We start from the raw sequence: 15,000 nt of genomic DNA on the forward strand, positions 1-15,000 counted from the left end.
GTCAAAGTTTTTAATTTTTCTTACGTTTTCATCCAAATTTTAAACATATTTCTCAAGAATCTAATTTTCCATCCACTACTGTCGTGCACATCTTAGATTTGTTTGGAACAAAATTAAAAACCAGAACACAAGACGAGGTTCAGAGAGATGCTAAAATTCAAAGAGCGGCAGTCAAAGCTCAAACTAAAACAATGTGGAGAACATGTTCGAGTTATTCACTAAATCTGATTACGTTGCACTTTGTCACATTTACTGTTTCTCCCTGTTTGTCTTTCTGAAGTGCAAATTTAAAATGTGCATAAACACAGATAGTTGAAGACCGTTTGACTGGTGCTTCCCAAAGTTAAACCACAACACACATATCTACTGTTTGTAAAACCTTATTAAACACAAACACTCAACACTGTGGTGAAATTGTGGATTGTACTATATTTTCAACTTCAAATGAACAATGTGTTATAAGTTAAATATGCTATTCATTAAAAGAACATCTGAGGACAAACAAACACAACGTAGCGATCTGTCTCGGCCTTTTGTTCAGAGCATGATGGGAAAAGCTGAGATCTCATCTATATTTAATTTAAACTCTGCTGCTGTGAGGATGAATGAAGTGTAAATGAATGTCAGAAGTGGTGAATGTAACTCACTGAAGGTGTTCCAGAGGATGTAGAGAGGCTGGACCGAGTCCTGGTGCAGCTTCAGGTTGTCCCACAAGATCTGGATCAACACGTGTTTACTGTCCTCTGACATCCAGTGACGAGGGACCTGATGAGAGGGGGGGGGGGGCAGAGAGAGAGAGAGAGGAGTGGTTCCGATAAACAGGAAGTGATCATATCTGGACTGAGGAGGAGTGACGTAGAGACGCCGTATATGTCTCTGGTAGAGACCTGTCAATCACCGTGTAGCCCCGCCCTAAAGCATCCCCTGCTTTATGGTCTGTTTGACTCTAAATGGACCATAATGTACTAAATGAACATCATGCTGTAGTGAAGAAGACTTGAAACTAGAGATTGAGACCATAAATTCATGTTTACAATGTTTACTGAGGTAATAAATCAAGAGAGAAGTAGAGTCATTTTCTCATAGACTTCTATACAACCAGAGGAGTCGCCCCCTGGTGGACATTAGAGACACGTCTGTGCATTGTGTGTATCATGTGTATTTTGTGTGTGTATTGTGTGTACTGTGTGTATTGCGTGTGTATTCTGACCTGGGAGTGTCGGTTGCAGTGCTCCGAGGTGAGCATGAGCCCGGGCAGGTTGCTGGGCAGGTCCAGCCGTCTGAAGTACCAGACCAGGTTCCAGTAGATGATGGGATGATGGTCCACCACGTCGGCCTCCGTGATCACCGGGTCGCCCTCGTTCTCCAGCAGACTCTCCAGCTCCTTCCACAGCACCAGCGGGCTCAGGTAGGGCACCGTCACCGGCTCCGGGTTGTGGAGCCGCCACTCCACGCTCAGCGGGTCCTGGGCGGGACGGGAAGAAGACAAAGAGGTGAAGGTTTGAGAGTTGACTGATCTGCTGTTGAGCTTTAAGAAATATGTTCTTTTCTGTCTGTGGTCTTGATCTTCACTGTAATATAAGTCTTTCACCTCTATAGAAACAGATCAATCATGACTAGACGCAGAGAGAACTCAAACATGTCTTTAGTGCAGAATAACACAGTTATGATGACATGAATTACAAGTTGGATTTCTTTGATAATATATTTTTTTTAAATGGGAAAACAATGGAATCTATACATCAAACATTTCTCCAAGTGTCCACATGTGTTACCAATGTTGGGAAATAAATGGAGGCTCCACGTGTTTTATATATTGAACTATTCACATGTTTACAGCCTCTCTCCTCCTCCTTTCCTCTCCCCTCCTCCTCTCTCCTCTCCTCTCCTCCTCTCCTCTCCCCTCTCCTCCTCTCCCCTCCCCCCTCTCCTCCCCTCTCCCCTCCCCTCTCCTCCTCTCCCCTCCTCCCCTCTCCTCCTCTCCTCTCCCCTCCTCCTCTCTCCTCTCCTCTCCTCCTCTCCCCTCCCCTCTCCTCCTCTCCCCTCCTCCCCTCTCCTCCTCTCCCCTCCTCCCCTCTCCTCCTCTCCTCTCCCCTCCTCCCCTCTCCTCTCCCCTCCTCCCCTCCTCTCCCCTCCTCCCCTCCTCCTCTCCTCCTCTCTCCTCCTCCTCTCCCCTCCTCCTCCTCTCCCCTCCTCCTCCTCTCCTCCTCCTCTCTCCTCTCCCCTCCTCCTCTCCTCTCCCCTCCTCTCCTCCCTCCTCTTCTCCTCTCCTCCTCTCTGTGTTGACTTCCTGTAGTTCAGTCAGTGTCTCCTCCTTGTAGTCACATGACTGTTGGTCTCAGATGAATCAATCATGACGTCATAGTTTCACACGTTAATGTTTCTACACATTCATGTTAAAGTGAACTCTTTATTAGAGGAGACATTTATAATGAAACATGAAGAATAAAATGTTGTTGATGAAATATATTTTTAAGATCCGTTTTAGCTGCTTTTTCTGACAGAAGTGTTCGTTACACATGATGTGTTCAAGGACCCTGGGCCATGATAAACGGCGTTGTTTTGGTGATTGTTTAAAGAAAACATGATTTTCAATCCCGCCGATTGAAAAGAGTCGTCTGACTGTAACGAATCAAGCTCTTGTGGTTGATTACTAACTTCTGAATGGCAGTTTATCTGTTCGCCAAAACATTGAGCAGAATGTGCCTTTTTATTGTACAGCATTGAATGATGTAAACACTCTGTTAACATGAGATGGCTTCAGTGTCATCGTACCGCGGTCTCGTTCAGGCGGCTGGGCAGGCTGCCTGACGTCGGCACGCAGCGGGTGAGCAGCGGCGCTTCGTCCAGAGGACCGAAGGCGCTGACGCTGCGAGCCATCGGCGCTCCGGGGGACGGAGACCCCTGCCGGCGCTCCGAGGGGATGCCGAACCCCGGAGCTCTGGTGGATCCAGTCCTGTGAGGATTGTCACAGTTTATAATAGATATGGTTTTAATTTTGTTTCGTATTTGTTCTAATCTACCCAAGATCCTCCTCATTGTTAGTGGTTGGTTCATTGTTTAAAAATAAAAACATTTAGTGAAATCTTAATGAGTGCCTTCATCATTTCAAGTGTTAATTGTAAAAATAAATGTAATCTTTTATTTTGCTCGTTAACACAAACACACAACTCATCACATTCACAACAATTATCAAATCACGAGAAGCTGCGACTTTGCTTTAGAATAAAAGTGTTTTCATTCTGCAGAACAGTGAGTGAAGATAAAATAAATGAATCCAGATGTTTCAGGGTGTTTCACTCAAACTCCAAACAAAGAAAGAAGTTCTGAATTAAAGAAAACATTTGGAAATCACATCAAAACGATTTTTAAGGAAAACATTTTCTGCATTTCATTCTATTTGTCAGGGACATAAAAACACATTTTAAACCAAAATATTTAAATAGGTCATCTGAAAGTAGAGATGTTGATGAATGACGGCGTCTTCTTGTTTCCCTGATTGATCTACAAGTTATTAAAGGATAAAGCAAACCAAACAGAAGAAAGAGTGATGTCAGGACCAGCATGTAAATACCTTCCACTCCCCGAACACTCCTGGACAGCAAGCACAGGGGAGGGAGGGAAGACGGCCGTCGTAGGACACGGAGTGGACAAGGTGGACGTCCCCGTGTCCAGACCTGTGGAGGCCGAGTACGACGAGGTCATGGCCTCGTCCACCGACGGGCTGCCCTTCAGGAAAAGCCTGCGGAGGAGAGGAGAGAGGGAGGAATCGCACAGAAGGGGTCGAAGATTAACAACCGAGGCAAATACATCTTATTCAGTTTAAAAGCCTCATTTAACACGCTAACAATACATTTTCAGGTTCAACAGGAAACATGAACAAACTAGAATCATTCACTCTCAGAGATTTCTGTTTCTGTCTGCCGGATGAGCCTAATGCTGCATTCGTCACACAGCGGGAGAGTCGTGGTCTACCTGCCGGGTCCTCTCATGTCCCTGATCTCCACGTTGAGGAAGGGCAGGAACGGGTTCCCACAGAAGGGACAGGTGGTGTTCAGGTTGGAGTCGTCCGCCGTCCAGCCGGCCATGATCTCCTCGTCGTACACGAGGCAGTCGCACGTCTTACAGCGAGAACAGCTGGAGATCAGCAGCTGGAAATATATATATATTTATATATAGAGAGAGAGAGACAGAGACAGAGAGAGAGAGAGGCTTAAATAATAGGGATCAAGATTTTTAATAATAACCTTAAAAAAAAAACAAATTCTCAGTTATATTCTGCAACGACCACCTCTGTCGTTTTTTTTTTTTTTAATCTTAAAGGGATAATTGTGTGAGGTTCTACTACAGTAGTTTATAGAAACAGACAATTCAATGTTCTGCTGTGGACGTATTTTAGAATCTATATCAGTTTAAGTTTGAAGCTTTATTTAGAATGTTTTCTCCTCTTTACTTGGTGTTTAAAAGCATTTTGTAAATCAAACTCATTATTTCTGCTTTCCTGACTGTGTTATCCAGTCTTGAGCTACTGCGACTCTACTTGTCCTCCGTGTAGTTTTACCTCCATGGCGTAGTTGTTGAAGATGCTGGTGCTGCTGGTGTAGCGTGATGAGCCGAGGTCCGACCTGTCTGGCAGAGGGAAGCCGGGAGGAGAGAGGACGCATCCTGCAGGAGGGAGATGGGAGTTATGTTTATGTTGTTTTGGCTTTTCAATAAATGATTTAATAGACTGTTTCTGTCTCATTGTTTGTCATTAAGCGTAATGGTCAAGAATGAATATTGAATCGAGAGAGAGAGTCATTTTGTTTGGAAATATCAGTCACAAAGTAAAACGTATTTTGGGTAATTTGGTCATATTAATGAACTATCAAGGAGTAGGAGAGTCAAAAGACTCATTGCACTGCATTGGAAAGGTACAGATTAGTGGTACGTTGATGGGAAAGGCCGCCACGAACAGTGTGCCACATACAGAGGGTCTTAAGGGGTCCGAGACCCCTTTATTGACAGTTCAGATCCCCTGAAAACCTCAATAGCAAAATGTGTGGGGGTCTCTAAAAAGACATCTATAAGACAATTATTTGTCACTTGCAATTGACACTAACAAATAATTATTCAAACTGCTTAAACATTTATTCACAAATATGAATAGTGAGAGACGATTGATTTTCTGTTACTGACACAAACAGGTTGAGTGAGGCGAGTCTGTCTTCACGTCTGTTTGTGGATCTGAACCCTTTGGACAAGTTTGATCCGGTGTCTCTCGTGAGTATTTACTTCTATGTTCTTTTCTTTTTGTTAGTCTTCCATCACATAACCTTTGCTACTATTTTCTACGTCATGTGTTCACCCTGGATAAAAATGGTGAAGAGAAACTAACAAGGAGGCTGTTATTATAATGTTTCTTCCTCTCTTCCGTTACCAGGGAGCAGAGATGTGGGTCTCCCCAGGCTGGAGCCTGCAGAGGGGCTGTCCAGTCTGCTGCGGAGGGGGCTGCGTCTGGGGCTCCTGCGGGGCCCCGCGGGGCCGTTCCTCTGCGGAGAGATCACGGAGCCCTCGCACTCCCCGCAGTCCTCCTCGTCCAGCAGGGAGGAGCAGTCCGGATCTCCGACACCGAGGGAGGACACGCTGAGGCGGTCGCTGTGACCGTCCTGGATGAACGGAGGAGAGCCGGCAGGTTAACGTCGTCACAAACACACAAGGGTCTAATCCTAAAACTATAGCACTCACACTAACGGTGGATCAGGTCTCTGGTCTCTGTACCTTGGTGGGCGTGGTGTATGTGGCGAGACGGGAGTACCAGCGGCTCGCCTTCTCTGCCACGCCTTTCCCAGCGGAGACCATGCTGGTTTTGAACACGTCGAGCGTTGGTGTGAGCAGAGTGTCCAGAGCGAAGGAGGAGGAGGAGGACGAAGGCGACGCCAGGCTCCCCCGGTCCGCCCGGTCCCTGCAGGGGCTGGGTCGAGGGCTGGCGCTGGGCGTGGTGCTGGAGCTGCGGCAGGAGGGCGAGGACAGCAGACGCTGGCGTGGGACGGGCCGGGAGGGCGAGGGCGGGTGGAAGGTGCGTGAGCGCGTTACTCCAGAGGCCCTGAGGGGGGAGCCGTGGGGCAGGCTGGCTCTGCGGGGGGCCGAGTGGGAGGACGGGTGGAGGAGGAGCGGGCCGGCCAGGTCCTGCAGGTCCAGACTGGGCGTGCGGCTGCTCAGCGGGCTGCCCATGTGGTTCATGTAGAGCTCGATCTCCCGGGCCAGGTGCCTGCGGGCGCTCGGCGTGCCGGCCTCGTCCCCCTCTGGGTACCGGTCCTCATTTGGCTCGTTTGTCTGAGACTCCGCCGCCAGCAGGGACAGCGGGTCGTAGCCCGCCTGTATGTCTGTGCGCTTCACGGAGCTCACGCCGCCGGAGCTCACGCTGTGCTCCACAGCTTTCTTATGAGATCTGTTGGAGTTGTGAGAGCCGATGCTCGCCCCCGAGGCGGGTTTGTCTAAATCCAGATCCTCCAAATCAAAAATGGCGTCTGCGTTACTTCTGTCCTCGTCGCTGGAGTCCTGTCCCTCCTCGTCCTCCTTGTCCTCCTCCCTGTGATCCAACCCGCCCAGAGCCAGCGAGCGAGGCCTCTTACTCTTACTGAAGTTGGCGCCGGAGAGAATCTTCACGTCTGCGCCGAGGTGTCCAGCGATCTTATCCGGGTCGGTCTCCCCCTGGGTCATGCCCAGGCCGAGGACGGTGGTGCCGCTGCCACAGCTGCCCACCGTGTCGCCGCTCAGCCGCCGGCACCTCGCGGCCTGCCGGTCCAGAGCCGAGCCGCTGCCCACCACGTCCTCCAGAGCACTCTTGTGTCTCCTCAACAAACTGTTGGTGTGGACCTCCCCGATCTCATCCAGGGAGGAGGTGAAGAGGAGACCTGCAACATGGCCTGAGAGAGAGAGCGAGAGAGGAAGAAGAAGAAGGGACATGAGAGAGCAACAGAGTTAAAAATATGTTGTTTTGGGATTAAGAAGTAAAGGTCACGTTCATTTTCTGTATTGATGTAGCAGAAAGCAAAAAGCAAATTAGCTGCGTTTAAGTCAACTGCTTTGTAGCAAATAAACTCGGCTACAGCGCAGTTTGGTCAGAAGTTGGATGATGTGGACAGATGGCTGTGATCGGACAATAAAAACAGAAAAGAAGAAGTAGAGGCTGTGAACCCGAAACAAAAAGTCTGCTTGTTCATCGAACCATCGACGAGAGAAAAATGAGGTCTTCAGCAACTTGTTTCAATTGTTTTCAAAGTTGAATTGTTCTTTCACGTCAGCTTGTATCGGACATGTTTAATGCTGTCTGGACACAAAGACAATAAAGATATATATCAGAGAAGACGTGTGAGTCATGTGAGTTAAATGCTCAAGCGAGAGTAAAAAGTTTTACAGAATTCTGTCATTTCCATGCAGCTTTACTAATGCGATACTTCAATATGAGCATAAAAATACATGAACGGAAACGCGGCTACAGTTAGTTGACTTACTGTTGGAGCACTTCTAGTCTCAGATGGACATTTACTCTCCTGATTAACAATATCAGGTTATTTTTATAAAAAGTAAATCCTGTGTACACCAGAAACAACCAATCAGTGAGCTTGAAATTCTGTTGCACGGTGTTGAAATAATAAAAACTGACAGCTTCTAGTTATTTTGAAGAGCTATTATACCTGCGCTGGCGGAGCTCTTGGGTTTGCAGGATGAGTCGTACGGAAAGCTGCGTACGATGCCGCGAGGTTTGAAGGAGGAATGAACCTCCACGTCCAGCTGAGGGAGGCAGTCTTTACTCCCCTTGGTGCTCTCCGTCTCCGACACTGAAACACAGAAATTACAATTCAAAATAAGTCTGTTCTTTTAAAAGTACGCCTGCAGCTTCAAACGTCTCTGGTTTACAGGTGAAAATATCACCATGAAACTTCCCCAGTTCATCACTCACATTAAGATCATTATTTATTGTATTACAAGTTTTATGAAATGTTATGTTTAAATATGCAAATGAGGCATTATGTAATGGTAACTTTTGGTGAATTTAAGAGAAATCTACAGACGCAAATAAACAAAGTAGTAGAATAAACTCCTGAATGTGTATTTTGGATGTTTTCTTTCCTCTAGTCTGAAAGAAAACTGATCAGTGCATGAAAACCGATGATTTTTTGCATGAGATCTCCTTAAAAAGAAATACGTTGAAGGATAACACACGACTGAAAAGCTTTGATGTTGAGAAACCTCAGAGAATGAATCGTCTCTGGAGGAGAAAGATCAAGACGGAGGAAGAGGAAATCCTGCGCGGCTGCGAGGAGAACTTGAGGAGAATCATCTTTTTTTCAGAAGGTACAGTAGACAGAAATATGAGGTGCTGTCAGAACAGACGGAATACTGACGGGAGCTGCAGTCGCTCTCCTTCTTGTCGTCTTTGGTGGCGGCGGCGGCGTCCTGAGCACCGGGGTCTCCTCTCCGAACCTCCTCTTTGGACAGCGAGTTATATCCCAAATCTGACTGATCCCCTAAACAGAGAGAACAGAGACAGAGAGATGGACACAAGTCTCTAGATATTAAACCACAGGATTACAGAAATATGCGACACAAATCATGGAAAAACTACGCAGAGGAACACGACATCTCTCAGAGTAGCTGCACTTTAACAACACTGTATGTGACACCTCTCCTATTACTGTCTTCTGTTTTCACCGGATCTACACAAAACCACCAAAAAAGCCTTTTACACACATACACTGAGGTAGAGACATACTTCTTCCCTTTCATCTCATTTGTTGGAGAGGAAGAAGCAGCTGAATCCTCCTCGGGCCACGCAGAGATCTACAGTTACTGCGAGTTTCACAGCTGCTAATGAACTTAACTGTTAAGCCTTGATAACTCCAGGCCCACTCTTCTATCTGTCTGCGAAACCTCCCCACCATTTGTTCCGTTCTTTCATCTTTGTCTCTAAACACAGCATCCAGAGTAGAGATGCACCGATACAGAACCTCAGTGTTCGTTTTGTGAGCTGAAACTGTGACCAAATGTGTTCGTCAGCGACCAAAGATGAGACGATGACGAGACGGTGACTTCAGTGACGATATCAAACAAAAAAATACGAGACTGTAGTTTATTTATTCTAACATCTTCCTCATTTTCATCCCCTTCCACCTCCTCTTCCTCTCAAACACATAAATACGTCGCTCGGTCCTGTTTCATGCATAAATTTGGCTGTTTTGCGGGTCGGGTTTGGGTTCGAGTGGTTAATTAAAAACATATTTTGTGTGATAGGTCGTAAACACACGCTCTTCAACTCATCAGGAACAAAATAAAAAACATCTTAGTTAGTCTTTTGCCCCACATTTAAACCCTTAATCCTGTAACTCAGAGAATGATTGAATAGTTCCCAGTGATTTTATCCCTACAAAGCTGCATTCTTAATCATTCAACCTGTTTTTCATCAGATAAATAAGATCAAATCTTACAGTAATTTAAACAAGTTCGACTTAAATGACAAAATTCTTGTTTTGGCTGCACTAGACTTACTGAAATATTCAATACAATCTGATGAAACAGGTCATTTGACACACGACTAAGACTAAGTTAAGAAACAGCTGACACAATTAAGAGGGAAAACATTTTGACTAAAATCTTCTGACTTTTCGGCGACGAAAACATTTTGAGTCGTCGTCGACTAAAATGACTAAAATGCTCGATAACTCGGCCGATACCCAAAGCCCAGGTATCGGTATCGGGACGGAGAATGTCGGATCGGTGCATCCCTCGTATGGATGCCGAGGAGCCGTCTCCGTGATTAAATAAGCATTTCCATAATCAGAAAGAGAACGTGCCTCTGGGTAATTACTCTCCATAGTTGACAATGACACATCACTCTGTGGTGAAGCGAGAGAACAGAGAGAGAGCAGCAGACTGTGCCGGGTAGAGAGACACAAACACCGTGGAGGACAGAAAAAGAAAAGCGTGACGTGAAAGAGGACAGAAAACGTTGCAGCTCAGGTGAGATGAGACGGAGAAATGAGACAAGACATGCAGACTGACAGGAAGAGGATTACCTGGGTGGAGGGTGGCTTCTCTGAGCTCAGAGCCCCCCCGGTGTGGGTGGACCACCGGGGCCCCGGCGCCCACGCCGCAGCCCCCACGGCCGACTGCATGCAAGGGCAACACAGGCAGGGCCAGAGTGAAGGGCAGGGTTAGGGACAGAGCACAGCAGAAACCACACAAGGGAGGGACATGGATGGACGACGGGGATGATGGGAGAAAAAACCAGAGAAGAGGAAGTGGGGAAAACGAGGAAGAGGCCGGTCGGTGAGTGAAGGAAGGAAGGAGGATACAAAAACAAAATGTCATTGAGAGAGAAGATGTAGAACAAGATGGCTGCCTGTGACAGACTGAGCGAAGGAGCAGGCTGAGAGTACCTGTGCTAGATCTATCGTCAGCGGGGTCTACTCGGGCGGACTCGGTGGCGAAGGGGCCCAGGTTAGTGTCGGCGGAGATATCCAGGCTGCCGTGACTCACGGCGTCCAGGTCGCTGCCATCTGCCCAAAGACAACAAGGCGTTACACACGGACGCCGGGCGCCAAGTCGGCTTTCTAAAATAATTATTTGCATCTTTAAGCGTCGACGATTTGATGACAAGAACAAGTCCAAATGAGTTCTACGGTGTTTCGTGTTGATGGTCTCTTGCTTCTGTGAATTGATTTAAATCCGGCTGAGGCAGCATAAGAGAAATGGCCGTTTAAAAGATTAAAAATACTTTTGCAAAAAGCATAATTCATGAGACAAATGTCTTCAAAATGCATAATTTAGTAATAATGAATTCCAGTCGCCAGCGTTAAACAATGACAGTACCACTTTAATTCACTGGAAAGGAGCTGAAGTGTAACTCTAAATACTTTAGAACATGTACGTGTAAATTGGTTCTAATTAGAGGAAAAACAAAGACCGACTCGTTTGTTTCACTTCCAGTTCATTAGTTCCCTAAACTCCAAAAATGAACTAGACAGTGTTTTAGTCTCGTGCACAGCCGGTGAGATTAACGTGTATGAAATGTGAAACTTGATACACGTCATTGAACATATTTGGTGACTTAAGTTTCCAATAATAAATTAACATTCATTTGGGTTTAAAAAGAGTTTAGCTGTTCTTTAAAGAAAATCCCTCTCAAAGTCAGCACAATTAATACGATGTGTGATGTGTGGGATGGGAGTGGAGTTATGGTGTGTTCACACTAAACAGGAACACAATTAAATACAAAGTCAATGCAGAAGACGCAAAATCTGCGCCTTTCATGCATTCATGTGACGTGAAATATTTCAACTAAAGCGAGTAATTCGCGAGACGCTGTGTCACGAAAGCCTTTCAGCGTTGAGATTGTCCTCCTGTTGTCACTGACGTTCTTGAATTAGAAATAGCACATTAAATGTACATACATACGCTGGTACATATACATTTATACACAGACTTCCTGTGGTACATCGCTGCTGTATTTATGCCTGGAGGACGATATTTTGAGAGTTGACGGAGCAGCTACGATGTTAGCGTAGCCTAGCACCGATAGAGCTGAACTCCATTCTGAAAACAAGCATTTTAAAAGTTGTTTGCTTGTCGTCTTGCTGACAGAACTGACGAAGCATGAATTCAGACTTTTCACAAATCGGCATCATTATGTAGATATTTCGGCATCCTTTCTATCAGTTTATTGCAATTAAATCACAGCATATCTGTTTATTGTGGGTTTATACCGCCGCAGTAAACCAGCCGCTATGTAGTGAATACAGCTCGGTAAAATGGCGGCTTGTGTCTCTTAGTGGTGTGTTGAGAGGAGTGTGTTTCACAGGAACAATGGTCTCTTTCAAACTGTTTAGGAACAAAGAGCTTACGACTGGTAACAGAGGTTAGCAGGGACTGGGGTTAGCATGCTGGCATGCATGGGGATGCTGAGATAGTTTAATAGTTTCACCTTTTCAGCTCTGCTGGCCTTTTATTACAACTGACATATTTGAATTCAAGACATTGGATGTGATGGTAAAGTAGGATCTTGCATTGTTTATAATGTTATTGACTTCAATTTGTCCTCCAAGTCTTTGATGTATTTGTATTGTACCAGTCTAACTGATATATTTAACATTGGTTCTTCTTCTTGGATGAAGACCATTCACTTGTATTATGTCAGTTATTTTGTATGTCATCTTTTTGTTCCCCTACACCATTAAAACTCTCTACATATACCAGCTTTAATACACCTGAACGTGTCACAGAAACCTTTCCGAGCTACCAAAAAGAAACCACATTTTAAGTTATCATGGCTTTATAACGATGGATGTTGGCATTTGATAGAAAGTGGTCCTTAATATTTAATTTGCGGGATTATTGCCGGTCCTCAGACGTGCCGAGCGTTCTCAGTTACCTGACAGAGGACTCTGGGTGAGCGGAGCGTGTCGTCGTAGCGCCTGCTTGAACTGCGCTACGCCCAGAATGACGTTCCTCAGCTTCATCCACAGGAAGTACCCTCCTCTGGTGCTGGAGGGCCACGTGCTCTCCAACACCGCCTGAGGAGGAGGAGGAAGAGGAAGAGGAAGAGGAGGAAGAGGAGGAGGAGGAGGAGGAGGCAACAACAACGTATCAGGATAAGATGATAAGGTAAGATCATTAGAAGACATTCATTCCTGGGACAAATGACTCCGCAGCAGACAAAGGTATTTATGGGCTCCAGCTCCAATCGCCAGTGAAGGAAACATGATGCTATGTGACTCACGTTGAATTTAATTTATAATAAATAAAATCAAGCGGAATTTGGAAAATGTATTATAATTTTAAAACATACAAAACACAATTATTATTCTCTCCGCAAAACAACCAGACTCCAGTCAGAAAACAGCACATTTACCTCGCTGATCATCAATACACTAAAACACACTAAACCTTAACAGAAACTAAAGAAAGTCTTAGTCTTGTGAGAAGAAACAGTTGTTGTTTGCTCTCCTCAAAGCTACCAGACTCCATTGACAGATGATCATCAAAACACAATTCATTCAAACACAGAAGCAAAAATAAAAAAGAAAGAAGTAACCACAAGAAACAACACAGAACTACAGAAAGGTAAACTCTGTTATCTACAGGCCAAAGTAAAGAAGTCTATCCCTTGTTATCAACATGTTTCCTGCGTTTAAAGCAGCTGCATATATGCACAGATGTTGGTGTATAAGGGTTATAAATAAATCTCTGAGCACTGTGAGAATATTGTGTGAAGTGCAGCTCTTACATCATCCGTTCACTTTCTGCTCAACATGAAGTGAGTGAACGAAAACCGACCCATTCCCCGTTCCATATAAAAAAATCATCTTTGAATGAATTTTTCATCAAAGGCGTTTAACTGCGGCGGTGTTTTTTCCGCTGCACAGTCGCTCTCAGCATCACAAAGGGAAGAGCAGAGGCTCTGCAGCTGTTGGTGGCCAAGTCACGTTCCACAGTCTCTGTCTGCTCCTAGAAAACACTTCAGGAGTCCACTGAACAAAAACACCATTCTGAGGAGACAAGGGGCCGTCGTCCTGCTCCTGTGATGCACGGTGGTTGAGAGAGTAGCTGCAGCGGATCGTTACTTTAGTCATTAGGAAAAAACACCGATTCACTGTCTTGCAGAGACTTAGATTAGAAGGTTGATACCGCTCTCATACCTGTTCGTTAAATATGAAGCTGCAGCCAGGAGGTGGTTAGCTTAGCTTAGCATAAAGACTGGAGACTGGAATTTCTAGCTCTGAAGCTCACAACATTATATGTTGATTTTACGGCTGTCCTCGAGTAGAATTTCTTATTCGACTAACGCTCGTACGATCAGTTGATTTAATGACAGATCCGTAAAAATGAGTTTCTCCACAAAGAATCACACAGAAGCAGCACTTTAAATCTCTGAACAGGGAACAGGGAACAGGTATATTTAAGCTGCAAATGGCACAGATTACTTCCGCTTCTACGTTGGAGCATCACGGTAGTTTTGATCTTCTGTTCAGTTTCAGGAGGACTTTAGTTCTGTTTATTTCTGATTTAGCTGTTTCTTCCTCACTTATTTCACATCTATTTTAAAGCTAACACCAAAATATGAAGTCCTCTGACATAAAGAATAGATAAGTGCTTCTGCACAGACTGAAATCCTCTCCTCCTCCTCCTCCTCCTCCTCCTCCTCCTCAGACTTCAAAGACCTAAAGAAGCATGAAAGGAGCAGAATCCTCTGCAGCTGTAGCAGCAGCTGTTGGTGTGAGTGGAGGAATGAGCCACCTTGTGCCTCCCAGCCTTCTATTTCTAAGACGAAATAAGGTCCTCTGAGGCGTCAAAACACAACGGGGTGTGAGTGGAGGAATGAGCCACCTTGTGCCTCCCAGCCTTCTATTTCTAAGACGAAATAAGGTCCTCTGAGGCGTCAAAACACAACGGGGGAACCTTTTTGTTCTGCGGCCTCGTCTCCCACATCAGCCCACTCATTCTTTTACTCCCTGGGTTGCCAGATCAGAGACAGACTGAAGCACCAACCAGAGAGGAGCAACTGAGCACAGTGGTGTCATAATGTGGATGCATGTATTTATGTGGCTATTGTGAATCACAAATAAACACTCGACTGCAATCAGTCTGCTCTATAATAATATAATATAATATATTATAATATATTGTGCGGCTTAATGAGGTGTTTTTATGCAGAGCGTGTCTTAAGAGGTCATGTGATGATTATTCAGAATATTCCTACAGTAACTCGTACTTCTCTGCATTTTAATATCGACTTTATCAAACTGTGACGTATATTTTTAATCACATCTGACACGACGCCTCCAGCGACATAAGTTCTGATCGTACCATTTTGTACAGCAGACACTTCTCCTGACGTTCTGACATTTATTGTATTTTATTGCTCTGACTGAGTCTGTATTTTCATCCATCACAGCTGATGGAAAAGGGAGAATCTGTGGGATTTGGGCGGCTGTGGCACAGAAGGAAGAGTCGGTCGCC

The 15,000-nt window shown here is 45.3% G+C and overlaps 1 protein-coding gene across 4 annotated transcripts in view; it reads right to left on the reverse strand.

The window, feature by feature from the left end:
- LOC142934154 (C-myc promoter-binding protein-like) overlaps window positions 1-15,000 on the reverse strand; it is a 63,270-nt gene that overhangs the window by 5,711 nt on the left and 42,559 nt on the right. For 2 of the 4 annotated variants that reach the window (XM_076078575.1, XM_076078578.1), the window contains 13 exons: window positions 12,413-12,554; window positions 10,422-10,541; window positions 10,059-10,151; window positions 8,391-8,513; window positions 7,680-7,823; window positions 5,761-6,908; window positions 5,420-5,648; window positions 4,562-4,665; window positions 3,976-4,151; window positions 3,575-3,742; window positions 2,776-2,956; window positions 1,211-1,465; window positions 648-765 (listed from right to left, as the gene is read on the reverse strand). In XM_076078575.1, coding sequence (XP_075934690.1) covers window positions 648-765; window positions 1,211-1,465; window positions 2,776-2,956; window positions 3,575-3,742; window positions 3,976-4,151; window positions 4,562-4,665; window positions 5,420-5,648; window positions 5,761-6,908; window positions 7,680-7,823; window positions 8,391-8,513; window positions 10,059-10,151; window positions 10,422-10,541; window positions 12,413-12,554 — 3,001 coding nt within the window. The remainder of the gene's footprint in view (window positions 1-647; window positions 766-1,210; window positions 1,466-2,775; window positions 2,957-3,574; window positions 3,743-3,975; window positions 4,152-4,561; window positions 4,666-5,419; window positions 5,649-5,760; window positions 6,909-7,679; window positions 7,824-8,390; window positions 8,514-10,058; window positions 10,152-10,421; window positions 10,542-12,412; window positions 12,555-15,000) is intronic. The other 2 variants (XM_076078576.1, XM_076078577.1) reach the window with 2 other exon arrangements.

This window comes from Anarhichas minor, unplaced genomic scaffold (genome assembly GCF_050575085.1).
Source record: "Anarhichas minor isolate MPS153535 unplaced genomic scaffold, ASM5057508v1 ptg000067l, whole genome shotgun sequence".
In the NCBI taxonomy this organism is placed as follows: domain Eukaryota; kingdom Metazoa; phylum Chordata; class Actinopteri; order Perciformes; family Anarhichadidae; genus Anarhichas; species Anarhichas minor.